Here is a 17471-nt window from a genome sequence, read left to right on the forward strand (position 1 = left end):
GTTACTTTACAGATTACTTGATTTTAAAAGTAACTAAGTTACTTTACAGATTACTTGATTTTAAAAGTAACTAAGTTAGATTACAAGTTACTTTATTAGTTACATTCATCAGTTGCCAACAACACCTCTGCAGCCTCAACATAAAAATGACAACCGTTTTTGCCAACACTAAACATAAAACACTAAACATAAAACCCTAAACATGTTAATGAAAAGGTACAAATTGCTTTGTGTTCTTATTAAATACATTTATGAAAAACATTTTTAATTTATATATGAATGTAAATAATGATATGGGCCTACACAAATAATATAAAATTACAAGATTTATATTTTATTGTAAACGTAATGTGCAGCTCTGTAAAGGGACAACAAATATATGATCGATCCGTGAGAACAATATATTTTTTAATAATCTTTAAGTGCACAAAACTATGAAAATATATGAAACGCTTCAAAACAGAGCGGCAACAAAGCGCTTATGCGCATCCCGGGTGCAGAATGATGCGCTTAAAGCAACATGGAGTCAGAGGGCGCAGTGCAGCGCGAGTGCACATTGAAGAGTTCATGGCATAAAGAGAAGATGAGCGTTGAGCCGACAAATCCTAGTCTACTATGTAGCCTATCGGTCCAAACATTCACTGATTATTTGTTTCTTCACAGTTTTTAATTCTGGTTATTGTGCGTGTGATGCTAATTAATAGTCCTTGTGTTGTCACCTGAGTAGCGAGCACAACATCTTTCAGAAACCGCAAGATAAACTCCAGGAAGATAAATTATTTTATCAACATATCAAGTATTATAACGGGAATATATCATATGGAGTGAGCTTTACCGTGCTGCTGACTGGAACCGAACGCGACGCGCAGTTTTGCTGAACGGAGAATGATTGACAGCTACAGCGGAGGAAAGACATTCAGCTATGGAATGGCTTTAGATGACTTTGTAGGCTACTAGCAAATAATAATATTCTAATAATGATTGTTGAAGGATAATGTGACAATATATATTTCTGATGATTATTTAATTATCACGACATGCCTAATCTGAGCAAGTGACTGCCTGTCTTGAGTTTTGTCGAAAGACGGAGGCGGCAAGAAATTTGACGGAGGCGGCCGCCTCGTAATTCTCTATGCCGGAAAACCCCTGCTGAGACTAAACAAGAAAGCAAAAATATATATTTCTACTAAGGAAAATGACAAAAAAAGTAACTCAAAGGGACTTGGATAAGTTACTTTAATCTGATTACTGGTTTGGAAATAGTAACGCGTTAGATTACTCGTTACTGGAAAAAGTGGTCAAATTAGAGTAACGCGTTACTGGCATCACTGTACATGAGACGCGCTTTCAAACCCTGACATGCAAGTGGTTGCCGCGGTAACGGACAACAATCCCGTAACGTGCTGGCGTATATAGTATAATTTATTTGAGGAAATCTGTTTATAATAGGCTTTTAGGTCTGAACTTATTAGTACTGCACTGCTTATTGATTCAGTTAATTTGAATGAAAATACATCGTATGTATATCAGATATCTGATCTATTTTTAGTGGCATTCAGTGAAAGGATTTGACTGTTCATAGATTAGGTCAGTTCTCTTGCGCTGCTGCTTCACTAGCATTGTCTGCATCGGGAGTTAACGCAGTTTGAGCCAGCGGCTGCATTGATAAGGCTCTGGGTCTGTGTCTACAGACACTACACCCTCCTCCACTTCAGGTGAAGGTAGGAGAATGACCGCTCTGTTGCAAAGCTACTGGCGTCGCTCCAGTCATTCTCCATCTTTGCGACTCGCGAGTCTGACAGCTGTCAATCAATCCGTCACTGCGGGTCTCAGGTGCGCGCCCTCCGCTCAGCTCCCGCCCTCGGTTCATCCTCTGTCTCCGCTGGGTGTGTGTGTGTGCGTGTGTGTGTGTGTGTGTGTGTGTGTGTGTGTGTGTGTGTGTGTGTGTGTGTGTGTGTGTGTGTGTCGGTGAGGCAGGGGCGGATCTACCGGGGTGGCAACCGGCACCCTAAGAAAGACCATTGCCACCCCGTCTGCCACCCCAGCAGTGTATCCCAAATTCCCAATGTATAAAATATAAATTGCTTTACATCAGCAGCGCTTCAATGTGATGAGATAGCAAGAAAACACGTCTTTCTATCATTGTGTAGTAGTCCAAACAAATTACTCTTATGAACTGCTTAGTGATCCGCAACGCAACCAGCGTGATCATGAATAGATCATACTCTGTTTGCAGAGCGTTTGCGGTGCGTATTTCCCCAGTGCCCATGTTAACCGGTCAGAGCGTTCACACTGCATACGTCCGCCAGTGCGTTCCAGGAGCGGTGTGTGTCCGCAGCACAGCGGCGATCGTTATATATATAGGCTATAACATAGGCCTATGTTTAAATGTTTTGCCACTTGCGTGAGCAGCGTAATATATAAATCTAAAGTACTAGACTATATAAATATAAAGTAGGCTAATGAATTGAATGAAACGTTGTTTAAATGTAGTGCGTTTAAACGTGACATCTATGAAAGAGTGTATTGCAATGCTGACAAGCCATGTTCAGTAACAACGTTTGGATTTGAAATAAAAAATAATGAATAAATGTTGTGTTTGTGGTTTACAACCCCAGATCAGTTACGCACTACAAACGCGGCATATGTGAAAGCACAACAGCACACGCTGCTCCTGCACCGCAGACGCACTGCAGACGGAGTATGTGTGAAAGGGGCCTAATGCTTTAATTTGTATTCATTAAGGAGATAAAACTATTGAGTGTAGTGTACATTTAGAAAGTCTAAACTTTGTACTTGTTGTTACGTCTTGTGGGATTCTAAAGAAAGGCTGACATCCAGAGTTTTATTAAACCAAAAAGAAAAGGAAAATCAGAGTCAGATAATGTTGGGAGTTGAAGGTGCAGATAAGACTTAAGAATTAAGTTGTGGAAGGCAGCAGAGGAGAAGATGGAGTGGTGGAAGAAAGAAATATAGAAATTAGGGCTGAACGATTAATTGCATTTGCGATAATATCGCGATATGATAAAACACGATTTCCTAACCGCAAAGGCTGCGATTACAGTCTGGTCACGTGACACGCGCGAGTAAAGTCTGCAGAAGAAGCATCAACTTGGCACGTTACACATATCATATGCCTGGCCTAAAAGGGAAAAAAAAACTGTTTGTGTTTGATCTATCTAATATTGTGTTGTTCATACTATAGGCTACAGTAGAGGTGGGAGAAAAGATTCTCTCTCCAATGATTCTGGATCGATTCTGAGCTTAGATTTTAACAGCAGGTGCGCGGTGGCGCTGCGTGTGTTTTAGAAACACCCGTATTCTGATTGCTTCCATTATCTCTCTCTTTCTCTATCTCTCTCACACACACACACACAATCACACACGAACCATAAAATAATATCTCATAACATTCGGAAAGGTTGACGGCGCGAATTGAAATGACATTCGCAGGCTTCTTTGCACAGGATATGTAAGAAACTTTGCTTGATGTCAGGTCTACAGTGTGTGTTCTCACCCGCCGGTATTTTCCTTACAAACGCTCAACGAAGGCTTCATTCATGTGGTTAGGAATGCAGTGTGCTTGATTATTAAAAATAAGAAACTCACTGACAGAAGGCTTTCCATTTCAAATGCTCACGCGGCGCTGTGTGAAGAGTGCTCGCGAGCACGCGTCTGTGTGCGTCTCAAAATGCTTTTATGACGCAAAATGAATGTAAACACCGTCAGCAATGTCTTAATGAATTAAACAGACAGGGCAAAAACATCCTATGATGTCATCATTAATAATCAAACAACAGTAAAGCTGAGAAAGAGAAAAATCACTCACAGTTTAGACACTCTTAAATACTGAAAGCACTCTTTGTTCATTGCTTGTAATTAGGGATGAAACGATTACCGGTTTCACGATAAACCACGATAAAATTTAGTGACGGTTAGTAATATCGTAGAAAATTTAATTATCATTAAAACCGCGTGTGATTATCACGATTGTGAGAACTCGCGGTAAATCTTGTCCAGTCAGCGTCAGTCTGACGCAGCACCGCTGTTTTTGAATGAGAAGAAATGGAAGAAGGCAGTGACAGCACTCTGGGGATTGTTCAGCCTCTAAAAGGACCAAATCTGAGGTGTGGTCGTATTTTGCCTTTTACAAAAGTCCTGAGGGAAACTTAATCGAAGATGGTCACCCTGTCTGCAAACATGCCAGAAGAAAGTCGCTGTAATAGGGGAAACACTTAAAAACTACGAACGCAAGGCAAGTGGACTTTGACCTCAAGACCAAAACTACGTCTGGCAAATAATAACGTGAAGCGAACGAACAAATTCAGACAAGACTAGGGTGACATTTAATAATAATCAGGGCTTGACATTAACAACCGCCATTTGCGGGTATAACGTTATCTCGGCTGCACACTAGCCACTCTGGCTGTTGAAATTAGTCTTCTCAAAAGCCGTCTGTTATAATCGCGTTGCGCATTATAACCACTCACACGTGTTTATATTGAGTTTATGAATGCAATGTCTCATAATCAGAGGCGTTCAGAGCGCACGCCGCGCTCACTCGCTGTAATCTCTACTCAAAGCAGATAAACGTGTGATGTACGCAGGAGATTCACTCATCATACTGTGTTGGACTGTTTTTGTTCTATTTCAGCAGCGAAAATAGTTTTAAAACACACAGCAGAACCACAGCGCATCTGATATGACTGGCATAACGCAGGCGAATTTAGGGACCGTCTCTAAAGTTCAACACAACATTGGTAACGTTATACACGTTTCAAACTTCAATAGCATTTGAAGAGAATGACAGTCATAAAACTGACTGTAAAGTGATCATTTAGGTGTCAGGTATGATGCACACATTTTGATATTTAATAAAATAAACTGTCAAATCATATGGAAATATGGATATGCATTATTTCACTAGGATACTGTTTGGGCTCTAACACAAAACATGCTAGATTTAAATGCATCATTGCTGAACACTGATGAGAATATTGCTTGAGAATATATTTACAGAGATAATATTAGAGATTATATTTACGATAAATTATTATTATTTATGCATTATGCGTTGCTATTGACGACGGCCATTAAGGAAGGAAATCCCACAGAATCAAGCTTAAAAAAGTGCATAGAGCTGCTTTAGTTATTTGTTGTTTGTTGAATTTCAAATATAAAACTTGTTGAAATGTTTTAAGTGTGTGCATCTGTTCTTTTTGAACACTTTCATCTCGTTTGAACAAAACCGTGATAATATTGATAACCGTGATAATTTGGGTCACTATAATCGTGATGTTAAATTTCCATACCGTTTCATCCCTACTTGTAATGTTTTTTTGTTTCTCTTTATGATTTACTAGATTATATGTTTTGCAGCTATATTAGTTTATATATTTAAAATTATTAGCATGCAATTGTTTTAATTAAAATGTTATAATGTGTAGTTATTTTAAAAAAGCTTATAATTACATAAATCATAATAAAAAACGTTTTAAGTTTTTAATTAATTAATAAGATTAATTAATAAGGAAAAAGTTCAAGAATTGTTTTGGAATCGGATCGTGACTCCCAGAATCGGAATCGGATCGTGAGGTACCAATTAAAGATGAATATGCATGTATGTATATTATTACTTGAATCCACAAGAACCATGCAATGATGCTTCAGTGTTGCCACCCCTCGTAGTTCTCATGCCACCCCATAAAAAACATGCGCCCCTGTGGTGAGGTGCACGGTGGACCGATCCACTGTAAGGCAACAGAGGGGGGACTCAAAATGTTTCTAAACTTAAAACACATTTTTTTCCCTTTTGCGTTTTTTGTTTTGTTTTACTACTTACACAATTATTTCAATAAAGTATATGTAATTATATTATTGATATCTAGAGTAAGTAATTTGTTGATATTGTCAGTGTCATTTATTTAAAGGTTTGGCATGCTGACCAGAAAGATGTTTTGTTCATTGACAAACATTATCTTTAAAGCACTTGAACTTTTCTAGATTTTAATATGGATATTTATTTTATATATTCTATTTATATTAATAATATTCAAGCCAAATTCAGAAACACAAAGCTCAATGTATATTGTTTAAAAAACCCATCAGAACACATGAAGAGCAGAACTCACGCGTGTATCCTGGCCGTTTCATTGAGGAACACCAGAGAGGCAAGGTTCGTCTTTCCCTCTGACATGAAGGCGATGAACTTCTTAATGCGGGATATTTTCCCGCTCACGTTCTGCTTCAGCTTGTAGGAAGGATCTGGACCTTCTTGATGCCGCCTGTATTCCTCGAGAAGATTGTCTGTAATCAAAGAAGAAAGAGGAAAGCCAAGAGACTGTCAGCACTGTCAAAGCATTTCACAAAGCATTTCACAAATCAGATAAGTTACAGGTGGGGTGCTGTTTTTCAGACTTTTTTGAGTGGCTCTTGTTCACCTGTAACTTATTGGACAGGGTCCCTGCAGGCTGTCTGTGGGCAGTATATAATGACAGTGTATTTGGAGCTGCTCACAGACTTGTGGATTCTGGCCCAGTCTTATGGAACATACTTCATTCAGCAGTTCTAATACAGTGGGACTACACTCATTTTTGAATTATTAAATATATATATATATTTTTTCAAAATTATTCACAAAAATGTTTAAACAAACATCAGTACTTTTCATAAAGCAAAAGTTAAAAAAGTGCAAATTTGTCCTCACTTAGTGCCAGCACCTGATCCGGGTAATGAAGAGTGCTGTCTTCTGACTGCTGGCTGGCATGTGGCTTCTCAGAGCTGGAGGGTGGCCGGCTGGCAGCGGGCCCTGCATGGGTGTGGGACTTGACATGCCGGTCCAAGCGAGTCGAATCCCTTCCACAGCCGGGCACCGGACAGCAGCCTTGACAAACGTTGAGTGGGCACGATTCAACAGGCATTGTTGGAGTTCAGTAGCGTTCAACAGCTGATGCTCCTTCAAGACCAAGAGAGTTGTATTATGTCAAACTCTGAACAGAGGACTGATCTCCCACTGGAGCCATCATTTGAATATAACTTGAAGGAAGTTACAGTAAAATTACTTAAACATTTTCTAGGGGCGTACAGGAATACATTTAAGAAATTCAATGTAATTATATGTACAGTTATTTCAAAATTGACTGGTGGGGCGTACAGGTATAACTTTAAGTAATTACCCTATAGATTAATCGCATTTATAGTCAAATGGCGCAAAATATGCCGTTGGAATACAAATGCTGTAAAAATTAGGGGTGCACCGAAATTTCGGCTGGCGAAAATGGCATTATCGGTTCCCTTTCGAGGGAACTCGCACTGCATCGAAACGACACTTTGGGGATGCTCCCTTAGCATCAGCGAATCTGAAACCAGAATGCCAACTAGGCCAATCCGATTGGCGTGCGTGATGGCGTAACCGTCACGGCATACCCGGAAGTATAAAAGGGGAGCTGGAACGTAATGTCGGCAGTTATCGCTCTTCAGCAATAGCGCTCTGTGTCAAAAAACTGTCTGTCTATTTATTGTTGTACGTCAGTAAGAAAGTGTGTGAATGATGGAAGAGAAAATGAGAGAGTTCAAGCAGTGTGTGCATCCTTGCCCTCGTTATATGTCGGGCTCGGATACACACCTGCTGTGTGTGCACTGCCTGGGCGTTCAGCATGCTCGAGCGGCTCTCGAGGGAGCCGCTTGTGAGCATTACAAGAAGCTGACGCTCAGGGTGCTCCGCTCTCGGCTGGCCGTGCTCGATGAGGCCGGCCAGCCTCGTGAGCCCCGTGGATCGGTCCCGCATCCGCCGAGGCGGTGCGGCGAGGCTGGTCATGGGGCTCACGGATGGACTGTCAGCGCGACTGGGACTGCTGAAGCATCTTCCCAGTCTTTATCTGACAGTTCAGATGTTCTCCTTCCCCGTGTGGAAGCCCGCGCTGCGGCTTCTTCCCCCGGGGCGGAGGACCCGATGTGTGAGCGGTCTGATTCTGAGGAATTAGACGTGCTCAGCATCGAGGCAGTCGAAGTTATAAGCACTTCTTAAATATGCAAGATTCCATCTCGCGATTGCTGAAAAAAAAGGCAGCGCGCAGGTTATGGGTCTGCAATTAAAGTGAACACACGCGATCGGTGTGCATGAGATACTGGCCGTATAGTACGATAAATCAGTATTGTCTGATATGGCTGCATTTAAGTCTGAGGATTTAAATGAGATATGATCTGACTCTGAGGAGTTAGATATTCAGTCATTCAGACCATGTTTCACCGTATTGTGTGACACTGTTTGGCTTTTTTCAGAGATGTGTGTGTGATGTGAGCAGAGATGTGTGTGTGTGATGTGAGCAGAGATGTGTGTGTGATGTGAGCAGAGATGTGTGTGTGATGTGAGCAGAGATGTGTGTGTGTGTGATGAGTGCAGAGATGTCTGTGTGATGTGAGCAGAGATGTGTGTGATGTGAGCAGAGATGTGTGTGATGTGAGCAGAGATGTGTGTGTGTGATGTGAGCAGAGATGTGTGTGTGATGTGAGCAGAGATGTGTGTGTGATGTGCACAGAGATGTGTGTGTGATGTGAGCAGAGATGTGTGTGTGTGTGATGAGTGCAGAGATGTCTGTGTGATGTGAGCAGAGATGTGTGTGATGTGAGCAGAGATGTGTGTGTGTGATGTGAGCAGAGATGTGTGTGTGATGTGCACAGAGATGTGTGTGTGATGTGAGCAGAGATGTGTGTGATGTGAGCAGAGATGTGTGTGTGATGTGTGTGTGTGTGATGTGAGCAGAGATGTGTGTGTGATGTGCGCAGAGATGTGTGTGTGATGTGCGCAGAGATGTGTGTGTGATGTGCACAGAGATGTGTGTGTGATGTGCACAGAGATGTGTGTGTGATGTGCGCAGAGATGTGTGTGATGTGAGCAGAGATGTGTGTGTGATGTGTGTGTGTGTGATGTGAGCAGAGATGTGTGTGATGTGAGCAGAGATGTGTGTGATGTGAGCAGAGATGTGTGTTTGATGTGAGCAGAGATGTGTGTGATGTGAGCAGAGATGTGTGTGTGATGTGAGCAGAGATGTGTGTGATGTGAGCAGAGATGTGTGTGTGATGTGTGTGTGTGTGATGTGAGCAGAGATGTGTGTGTGATGTGCGCAGAGATGTGTGTGTGGTGTGCGCAGAGATGTGTGTGTGATGTGCGCAGAGATGTGTGTGTGATGTGCTCAGAGATGTGTGTGATGTGCGCAGAGATGTGTGTGTGATGTGAGCAGAGATGTGTGTGTGATGTGCGCAGAGATGTCTGTGTGTGTGATGTGAGCAGAGATGTGTGTGTGATGTGCGCAGAGATGTGTGTGATGTGTGCAGAGATGTGTGTGTGTGATGTGAGCAGAGATGTGTGTGTGATGTGAGCAGAGATGTGTGTGATGTGCGCAGAGATGTGTGTGATGTGCACAGAGATGTGTGTGTGATGTGCGCAGAGATGTGTGTGTGATGTGCACAGAGATGTGTGTGTGATGTGCACAGAGATGTGTGTGTGATGTGCGCAGAGATGTGTGTGTGATGTGCGCAGAGATGTGTGTGTGATGTGCACAGAGATGTGTGTGTGATGTGCACAGAGATGTGTGTGTGATGTGCACAGAGATGTGTGTGTGATGTGCACAGAGATGTGTGTGTGATGTGAGCAGAGATGTGTGTGTGATGTGCACAGAGATGTGTGTGTGATGTGAGCAGAGATGTGTGTGTGATGTGAGCAGAGATGTGTGTGTGTTGTGCACAGAGATGTGTGTGTGATGTGCGCAGAGATGTGTGTGATGTGAGCAGAGATGTGTGTGTGATGTGTGTGTGTGTGATGTGAGCAGAGATGTGTGTGATGTGAGCAGAGATGTGTGTGATGTGAGCAGAGATGTGTGTTTGATGTGAGCAGAGATGTGTGTGATGTGAGCAGAGATGTGTGTGTGATGTGAGCAGAGATGTGTGTGATGTGAGCAGAGATGTGTGTGTGATGTGTGTGTGTGTGATGTGAGCAGAGATGTGTGTGTGATGTGCGCAGAGATGTGTGTGTGGTGTGCGCAGAGATGTGTGTGTGATGTGCGCAGAGATGTGTGTGTGATGTGCACAGAGATGTGTGTGATGTGCGCAGAGATGTGTGTGTGTGATGTGAGCAGAGATGTGTGTGTGATGTGAGCAGAGATGTGTGTGTGATGTGCGCAGAGATGTCTGTGTGTGTGATGTGAGCAGAGATGTGTGTGTGATGTGCGCAGAGATGTGTGTGATGTGCGCAGAGATGTGTGTGTGTGATGTGAGCAGAGATGTGTGTGTGATGTGAGCAGAGATGTGTGTGATGTGCGCAGAGATGTGTGTGATGTGCACAGAGATGTGTGTGTGATGTGCGCAGAGATGTGTGTGTGATGTGCACAGAGATGTGTGTGTGATGTGCACAGAGATGTGTGTGTGATGTGCGCAGAGATGTGTGTGTGATGTGCGCAGAGATGTGTGTGTGATGTGCACAGAGATGTGTGTGTGATGTGCACAGAGATGTGTGTGTGATGTGCACAGAGATGTGTGTGTGATGTGCACAGAGATGTGTGTGTGATGTGAGCAGAGATGTGTGTGTGATGTGCACAGAGATGTGTGTGTGATGTGAGCAGAGATGTGTGTGTGATGTGCACAGAGATGTGTGTGTGATGTGAGCAGAGATGTGTGTGTGATGTGAGCAGAGATGTGTGTGTGTTGTGCACAGAGATGTGTGTGTGATGTGCGCAGAGATGTGTGTGTGATGTGCGCAGAGATGTGTGTGTGATGTGCACAGAGATGTGTGTGTGATGTGCACAGAGATGTGTGTGTGATGTGCACAGAGATGTGTGTGTGATGTGAGCAGAGATGTGTGTGTGATGTGCACAGAGATGTGTGTGTGATGTGAGCAGAGATGTGTGTGTGATGTGAGCAGAGATGTGTGTGTGTTGTGCACAGAGATGTGTGTGTGATGTGCGCAGAGATGTGTGTGTGATGTGCGCAGAGATGTGTGTGTGATGTGCACAGAGATGTGTGTGTGATGTGAGCAGAGATGTGTGTGTGATGTGCACAGAGATGTGTGTGTGATGTGCGCAGAGATGTGTGTGTGATGTGAGCAGAGATGTGTGTGTGATGTGAGCAGAGATGTGTGTGTGATGTGAGCAGAGATGTGTGTGTGATGTGAGCAGAGATGTGTGTGTGATGTGCACAGAGATGTGTGTGATGTGCACAGAGATGTGTGTGTGATGTGAGCAGAGATGTGTGTGATGTGCACAGAGATGTGAGTGTGATGTGAGCAGAGATGTGTGTGTGATGTGTGCAGAGATGTGTGTGTGTGTGTGTGTGTGTGTGTGTGTGTGTGTGTGTGTGTGTGTGTGTGTGCGTGCGTGTGTGTGTGTGTGATGGGTAGGTTTAGGGGGAGTGTGTGTGTGTGTGTGTGTGTGTGTGTGTGTGTGTGTGTGTGTGTGTGTGTGTGTGTGTGTGTGTGTGTGTGTGAGTGGGGTGAACAGGTGCAGGAGTTATCCTGTGCCTTTAAGAACAGGATCGATCTGATCGACTCCTCCCCCCTACCTGTAGTCATGAAGCTGGAGGCCATTAGAGAAGTGGCTCTGGCAAAGATACAACATCTCTTTGCAAACATTCACATCCCACAAAATGTCCTACGGGACATGAATAATAAAACAGTTGAGGCCGTTAGGAAATGGCTGGGACTGAATTCTCATTCCACCAGGGACATAATCTTCCTCACACTCAAGGAAGGGGGTCTGGGGGTCCCAAATGTGGAATGGACCTATTCCACTATAAGACTAGTACATCTCATCAGCATGCTCAACAACGATGATGCTGCAGTCAGAGAGCTGGCCAGAGCTTCCCTCTTACTGGACCTTAGGAAGAGAAAGGTCCCTTTGGCCACAGGCAACCAAGACAGCTTCCTAGGCTTCAGGAGGAAGAGCAATGGCAAACTGGACACACAAGCTGCAGGTTTCGGAGTTCGTTCAGACTGGCCAGACCTAAACGATCTGTGTAACAGACTGGCAGTTAAACTACAGTGGACACAAAGCAACTCACACACTGCACCTGAGGTGTCTGACGCAGTGGTCACAGATCCATCTATTACTGCGGAGGCCACAGTCTGCCACAACGAGACACAACACACACTACAGAGCACAACAGCAAGAAAAGCCTTACTGAACATCAAACAGATGGACACAAAACAACACTGGACTGGACTGAGAATGCAGGGAAAGTTGGCATGTCTTGACTTTGCAGACCACTCTACCTCTCACTCTGTGTACAGAAATGCTGCACTAGGGGAGGATATCCTCTGCTTCACTGTGAAGGCCAGACTACAGGTGCTGCCAACCAGATACAATCTAGCATTATGGTACCCTCAGAATCACCATCCACACTGTATAATGCACCCTAACTCTGAACATCTGGAATCAGTTGCCCATATTGTGAATGGGTGTAATATGTACAAGGGATTATACACAGCACGCCATGACCGTATTGTTGATCTTATTGCCAGTTCTGTTCAGGACATATTTCCAAAAAACATACCGATGTATAAACACTCCCGAGTGACACCAGACTGGTTCAACAGCTCTGAAGATGTGTTCTGTAATATCCCTAACAGCCCTGATGTTGTGTTGGTGGATATAGATAGAAAGGAGGTGCTAGTCCTTGAAATAGGCTGTGTATATGATTTGTATATGGACATAGCCTTTTTAGAAAAAATGACTAAATACCAACCCCTCCTTGCTAAGATCAGTGACCTGGGCTATGCATGTAAGTTTGCGGTATTGATATTTGGCAGCCTGGGACATGTCCACAAACTGACTGTTAGTGGACTCAGACTGGCAGGGCTACCAAAAGGACAGTCTAAACAGCTGGCAAAGTTCTGCTCTATATCAGCTGTGATAGGCAGCCTTGCTGTGTGGCGTAGGAGATGTTTTATGTACCCTTAAATGTCAAAGCTGTGTTACCTCTGAGAATATTTGAATCCTTTCTGTACGAAATTTGATTGGCGGATTCAAATAAAGAAATTAATGTGTGTGTGTGTGTGCGTGTGTGTGTGTGTGTGTGTGTGATGGGTAGGTTTAGGGGCAGTGTGTGTGTGTGTGTGTGTGTGTGTGTGTGTGTGTGTGTGTGTGTGTGATGGGTAGGTTTAGGGGCAGTGTGTGTGTGTGTGTGTGTGTGTGTGTGTGTGATGGGTAGGTTTAGGGGCAGTGTGTGTGTGTGTATGTGTGTGTGGGTAGGTTCAGGGGCAGTGTGTGTGTGTGTGTGTGTGTGTGTGTGTGTGTGTGTGTGTGTGTGTGTGTGTGTGTGTGTGTGTGTGTGTGTGTGTGTGTGTGTGTGTGTGTGTGATTGGTAGGTTTAGGGGCAGGGGCAGTGTGTGTGTGTGTGTGTGTGTGTGTGATGGGTAGGTTTAGGGGCAGGGGCAGTGTGTGTGTGTGTGTGTGTGTGTGTGTGTGTGTGTGTGTGTGTGTGTGTGTGTGTGTGTGTGTGTGTGTGTGTGTGTGTGTGTGTGTGTGTGTGTGTGATGGGTAGGTTTAGGGGCAGGGTCAGTGTGTGTGTGTGTGTGTGTGTGTGTGTGATGGGTAGGTTTAGGGGCAGGGGCAGTGTGTGTGTGTGTGTGTGTGTGTGTGTGTGTGTGTGTGTGTGTGTGTGTGTTGGGTAGGTTTAGGGGCAGGGGCAGTGTGTGTGTGTGTGTGTGTGTGTGTGTGTGTGTGTGTGTGTGTGTGTGTGTGTGTGTGTGTGTGTGTGTGTGTGTGTGTGTGTGTGTGTGTGTGTGTGTGTGATTGGTAGGTTTATGGGCAGGGGCAGTGTGTGTGTGTGTGTGTGTGTGATGGGTCGGTTTAGGGACAGGGTCAGTATGTGTGTGTGTGTGTGTGTGTGTGTGTGTGTGTGTGTGTGATGGGTAGGTTTAGGGGCAGGGGCAGTGTGTGTGTGTGTGTGTGTGTGTGTGTTGGGTAGGTTTAGGGGCAGGGGCAGTGTGTGTGTGTGTGTGTGTGTGTGTGTGTGTGTGTGTGTGTGTGTGTGTGTGTGTGTGTGTGTGTGTGTGTGTGTGTGTGTGTGTGTGTGTGTGTGTGTGTGTGTGTGTGTGTGTGTGTGTGTGTGTGATGGGTAGGTTTAGGGGCAGGGGCAGTGTGTGTGTGTGTGTGTGTGTGTGTGTGTGTGTGTGTGTGTGTGTGTGTGTGTGTGTGTGTGTGTGTGTGTGTGTGTGTGTGTGTGTGTGTGTGTGTGTGTGTGTGTGTGTGTGTGTGTGTGTGATGGGTAGGTTTAGGGGCAGTGTAAGGGGATAGAAAATACGGTTTGTACGGTATAAAAACCATTACGCCTATGGAATGTCCTCACATTTCACTTCACGAGTTCACACGTACATCAAATTAAATGGAGTAAAGATTATGCGTATTTGGCTGTCCGGGGGAATTTGGCTCGAACCCAGAGGATCCCCCCCATGATGAAGATAGTCTAGAACTAGACTGTATTTTATTATGGATTGTGTTGACGTCTAATGAGTTTATTAAATCAAAGTGAGGAGATGGGGTGGTGGAGGGATGCTAAAAATAAAAACGGTCAACGAAAGAAGGTGAATATGCTGTATATATACACACACCTCTTATCGTTGATTAAATCGATTGTCTTGATGTGCTCCACATGTGTTTAATTAGGTTTAATTATCTGAGGGTGCTCCACTTGGGTTTGATTAGGTTACATTATCTGGCGTGCTCCATTGTTTAGATAGGTTTAATTATCTGGACGTGCTCCTCCTGAAATTAGTTACTAAAACTTCACAAAAACAAACGATGTGTGTGTGTGTGTGTGTGTGTGTGTGTGTGTGTGTGTGTGTGTGTGTGTGTGTGTGTGTGTGTGTGTGTGTGTGTGTGTGTGTGTGTGTGTGTGTGTGTGTGTGTGTGTGTTTGTGAATATTTCGGCGGCGCCATTTTGTGTGTGTTCTAGGTTGATGAGGTAAAATGGCGGCACTGGGCAATCACCGGCTCTACCTGTAGCTTTTCTTACCACAACACAACTCCAAACTAAACCAATCAATTGCTTTGTAATTGAATTTATTATTTATTGATTACTGTACTTGAGTATTATTTTTGTGGATTTTTACTTTACTTGAGTACAATTAAAAACCCTGAACACATAAAGTGTGCGTGTTCCTTTAAAGTCGAGCCCTGTGTGTCAGTAAAGTCAAGAGTTAATCTCAAGTGTCCACTGACTGGACTAAAGAGAGAACAGAGCAATGAGAAGCGTTTTCAGTGTTTATCACCTCAACAAATCACACACCACAGAATACATTGGTTAAACACACACACACACACACACACACCGCTGTACTCGCTAATTAAACTATTACATCCTAGCCATCCATTCACTAAACACTTTCTAGGACATTAATAACACTCTGAGCAACAATATTACTGCATATTGTGCGCTTCATCAAACTTGTGAGAAGTTTATATTGAAGGAGCACCGCGAGTCTTACCTCTCCTCAGCGCGAGCTCCCGCAGACTGAGCTGAAGAGGAGGACGCGGCGGCCGCGCGGGCGCAACACATGACGTCATGACGCCAGCGCGATCGATCATTAACAACAACACTGATAAAACTCACAACTAAATCACAACATTTCCTTACATACAATAATATAAAGGAGAGTTTAGCATCCAAGTGTGAATATAGAAACATTAGGATTTGTGCAGAATGAGAGAGGAGCAACTCTGCTTTCAGTTTCACTTTAATTATAGGCTGGCATAATTCCTTTAGGCTTTAAATAAATACAGTTTCAAGGCTAATGAATGGCATTATGTTTGTTTTACATTTATATTTCAACTATCCAACTCCGACTTGGTGTGAAAGGGATGGTGAAATTGAATCCAATGTGGTTTCAAATGGATGACAGTGTTTATAGATGATATTTCACATTTAATATACATTTTAAAACACCTCTACTGAACTAAGCACACTCAACCGAAAACATTCATCTAACTTTAAAGGTCCCGTTCTTCGTGTTTTTTTGAAGCTTTGATTGTGTTTACAGTGTGCAATATAACATGTGTTCATGTTTCGCGTGTAAAAAAACACAGTATTTTTCATACAATGTACTTATCTGTGTACCGCTGTTTTCACTGTCCTAAAAACGGCTGGTGATTTCCTCTTTCTATGAAGTCCCTCCTTCAGAAACACGTAACGAGTTCTGATTGTGCAAGCGCTTACCGTGTTGTAATTCGACCGCAGCTTAGCGCACGTGCCAGCAGTTCCTGTGTTGTAATTCGACCGCAGCTTAGCGCACGTGCCAGCAGTTCCTGTGTTGTGATTCGACAGCAGCTTAGCGCATGTTGGAAAGGTCACGCCTCTTAACGGAGAGATGTATGCGTTCAATAATCTCTACAGCGTCCCTGGGAAAGCCAAACAAAGGTGATTTGACTCCTGGATGAAAATAACAGCGTCTCGACGACATGGCGATAAACACACTCAACGCAACAGTTCCTTTTCTCCACGCGACACGTCCGCTTCTCCACGTGGGACAGCAACAAGACCGCGCCCCCTTTTTCGCGTTTCTTTGTGGGCGGAGGTTAGTCTGTTCTACTGCTCTACTGACGTAATTAAAGAAGGAAGTACCAGGATGTAGTCCAAGCCAGCCGTTCGCTGTAGGCTTTGAAAGGGAACTTCTGTTAAATAAAATATCTCGCTTGGCATTGAACTTTGAGCTTTATAATTTTACAGGTATTATTTATGCTCTAACAGCAACATTACACACTAACTAAAGTTTGAACAATGGGATCATGCGGAATGGGACCTTTAAGATCATTTGAGCTTCATTTGCATAGAAATGGCAGTGTCCTCTGTCTACGTCTCAGCGCCCCCTATCATGTGTGGAATACTTTGCATTTCTTTCCTAGAAATCATGCCAAAGTTTCAGAGAATTGGAGTAGCATCTGCCTGTAACCGGAGGCTGCATTTTCAGGAACACAGTCCTAGGACCGCATTTCTAGGACCCTAGGCTTTTATTGACAACGCCACCTATCGAATTAGAGGACCAGCAAAGATGGATGACGATCAGAGTGTGAGTATCACGTGAATCAGTTTTTATTTTAACATTAAAACAATCATGATGCATTTCATTGGAAAGTTAACGTAGCCGAAGTGATCGTGATTTGCTAAATAGTCTGTAATGCATCTATCTAATCATCCGGATATTAGATAGTGCTGTAAATGAATTGTTAGCACATTCGTTTAACTAAACTTGCATGAAAGCTTGTGTTGACTTAGTGACAGCACAATTGTGTCTTAAGACAACTGTATTACGTTCGTTGTGAAAGCTTGTTAGTTACTCGTTGTTTTTTTCTTCATTTTAAGAGTAAGTTAAAATAAAAGTAATGTTTTAGCTGTCACGTGCTCACAGTCAGCCTGTTTAACGTTACCACACAATACATGTGTAACGTACTGCTCCGAGACAGAGGTTGAGAATCCAAATGCAGCTT

At 43.5% G+C, this 17471-nt stretch overlaps 1 protein-coding gene across 1 annotated transcript in view; it reads right to left on the reverse strand.

Annotated features, from left to right (window-relative positions):
- LOC307130713 (uncharacterized protein) overlaps window positions 1-15514 on the reverse strand; it is a 34746-nt gene extending 19232 nt beyond the window's left edge. The window contains exons 1-3 of the mRNA XM_079823837.1: window positions 15476-15514; window positions 6707-6955; window positions 6132-6306 (exon numbers count right to left, since the gene is read on the reverse strand). Of these exons, the coding sequence (XP_079679963.1) occupies window positions 6132-6306; window positions 6707-6920 (389 nt within the window). The 5' untranslated portion in view covers window positions 6921-6955; window positions 15476-15514. The remainder of the gene's footprint in view (window positions 1-6131; window positions 6307-6706; window positions 6956-15475) is intronic.
- Window positions 15515-17471: the final 1957 nt, after the last annotated feature.

The sequence above is a fragment of the Gobio gobio genome, assembly GCF_949357685.1.
Source record: "Gobio gobio genome assembly, chromosome: 8".
Taxonomy (NCBI): Eukaryota; Metazoa; Chordata; class Actinopteri; order Cypriniformes; family Gobionidae; genus Gobio; species Gobio gobio.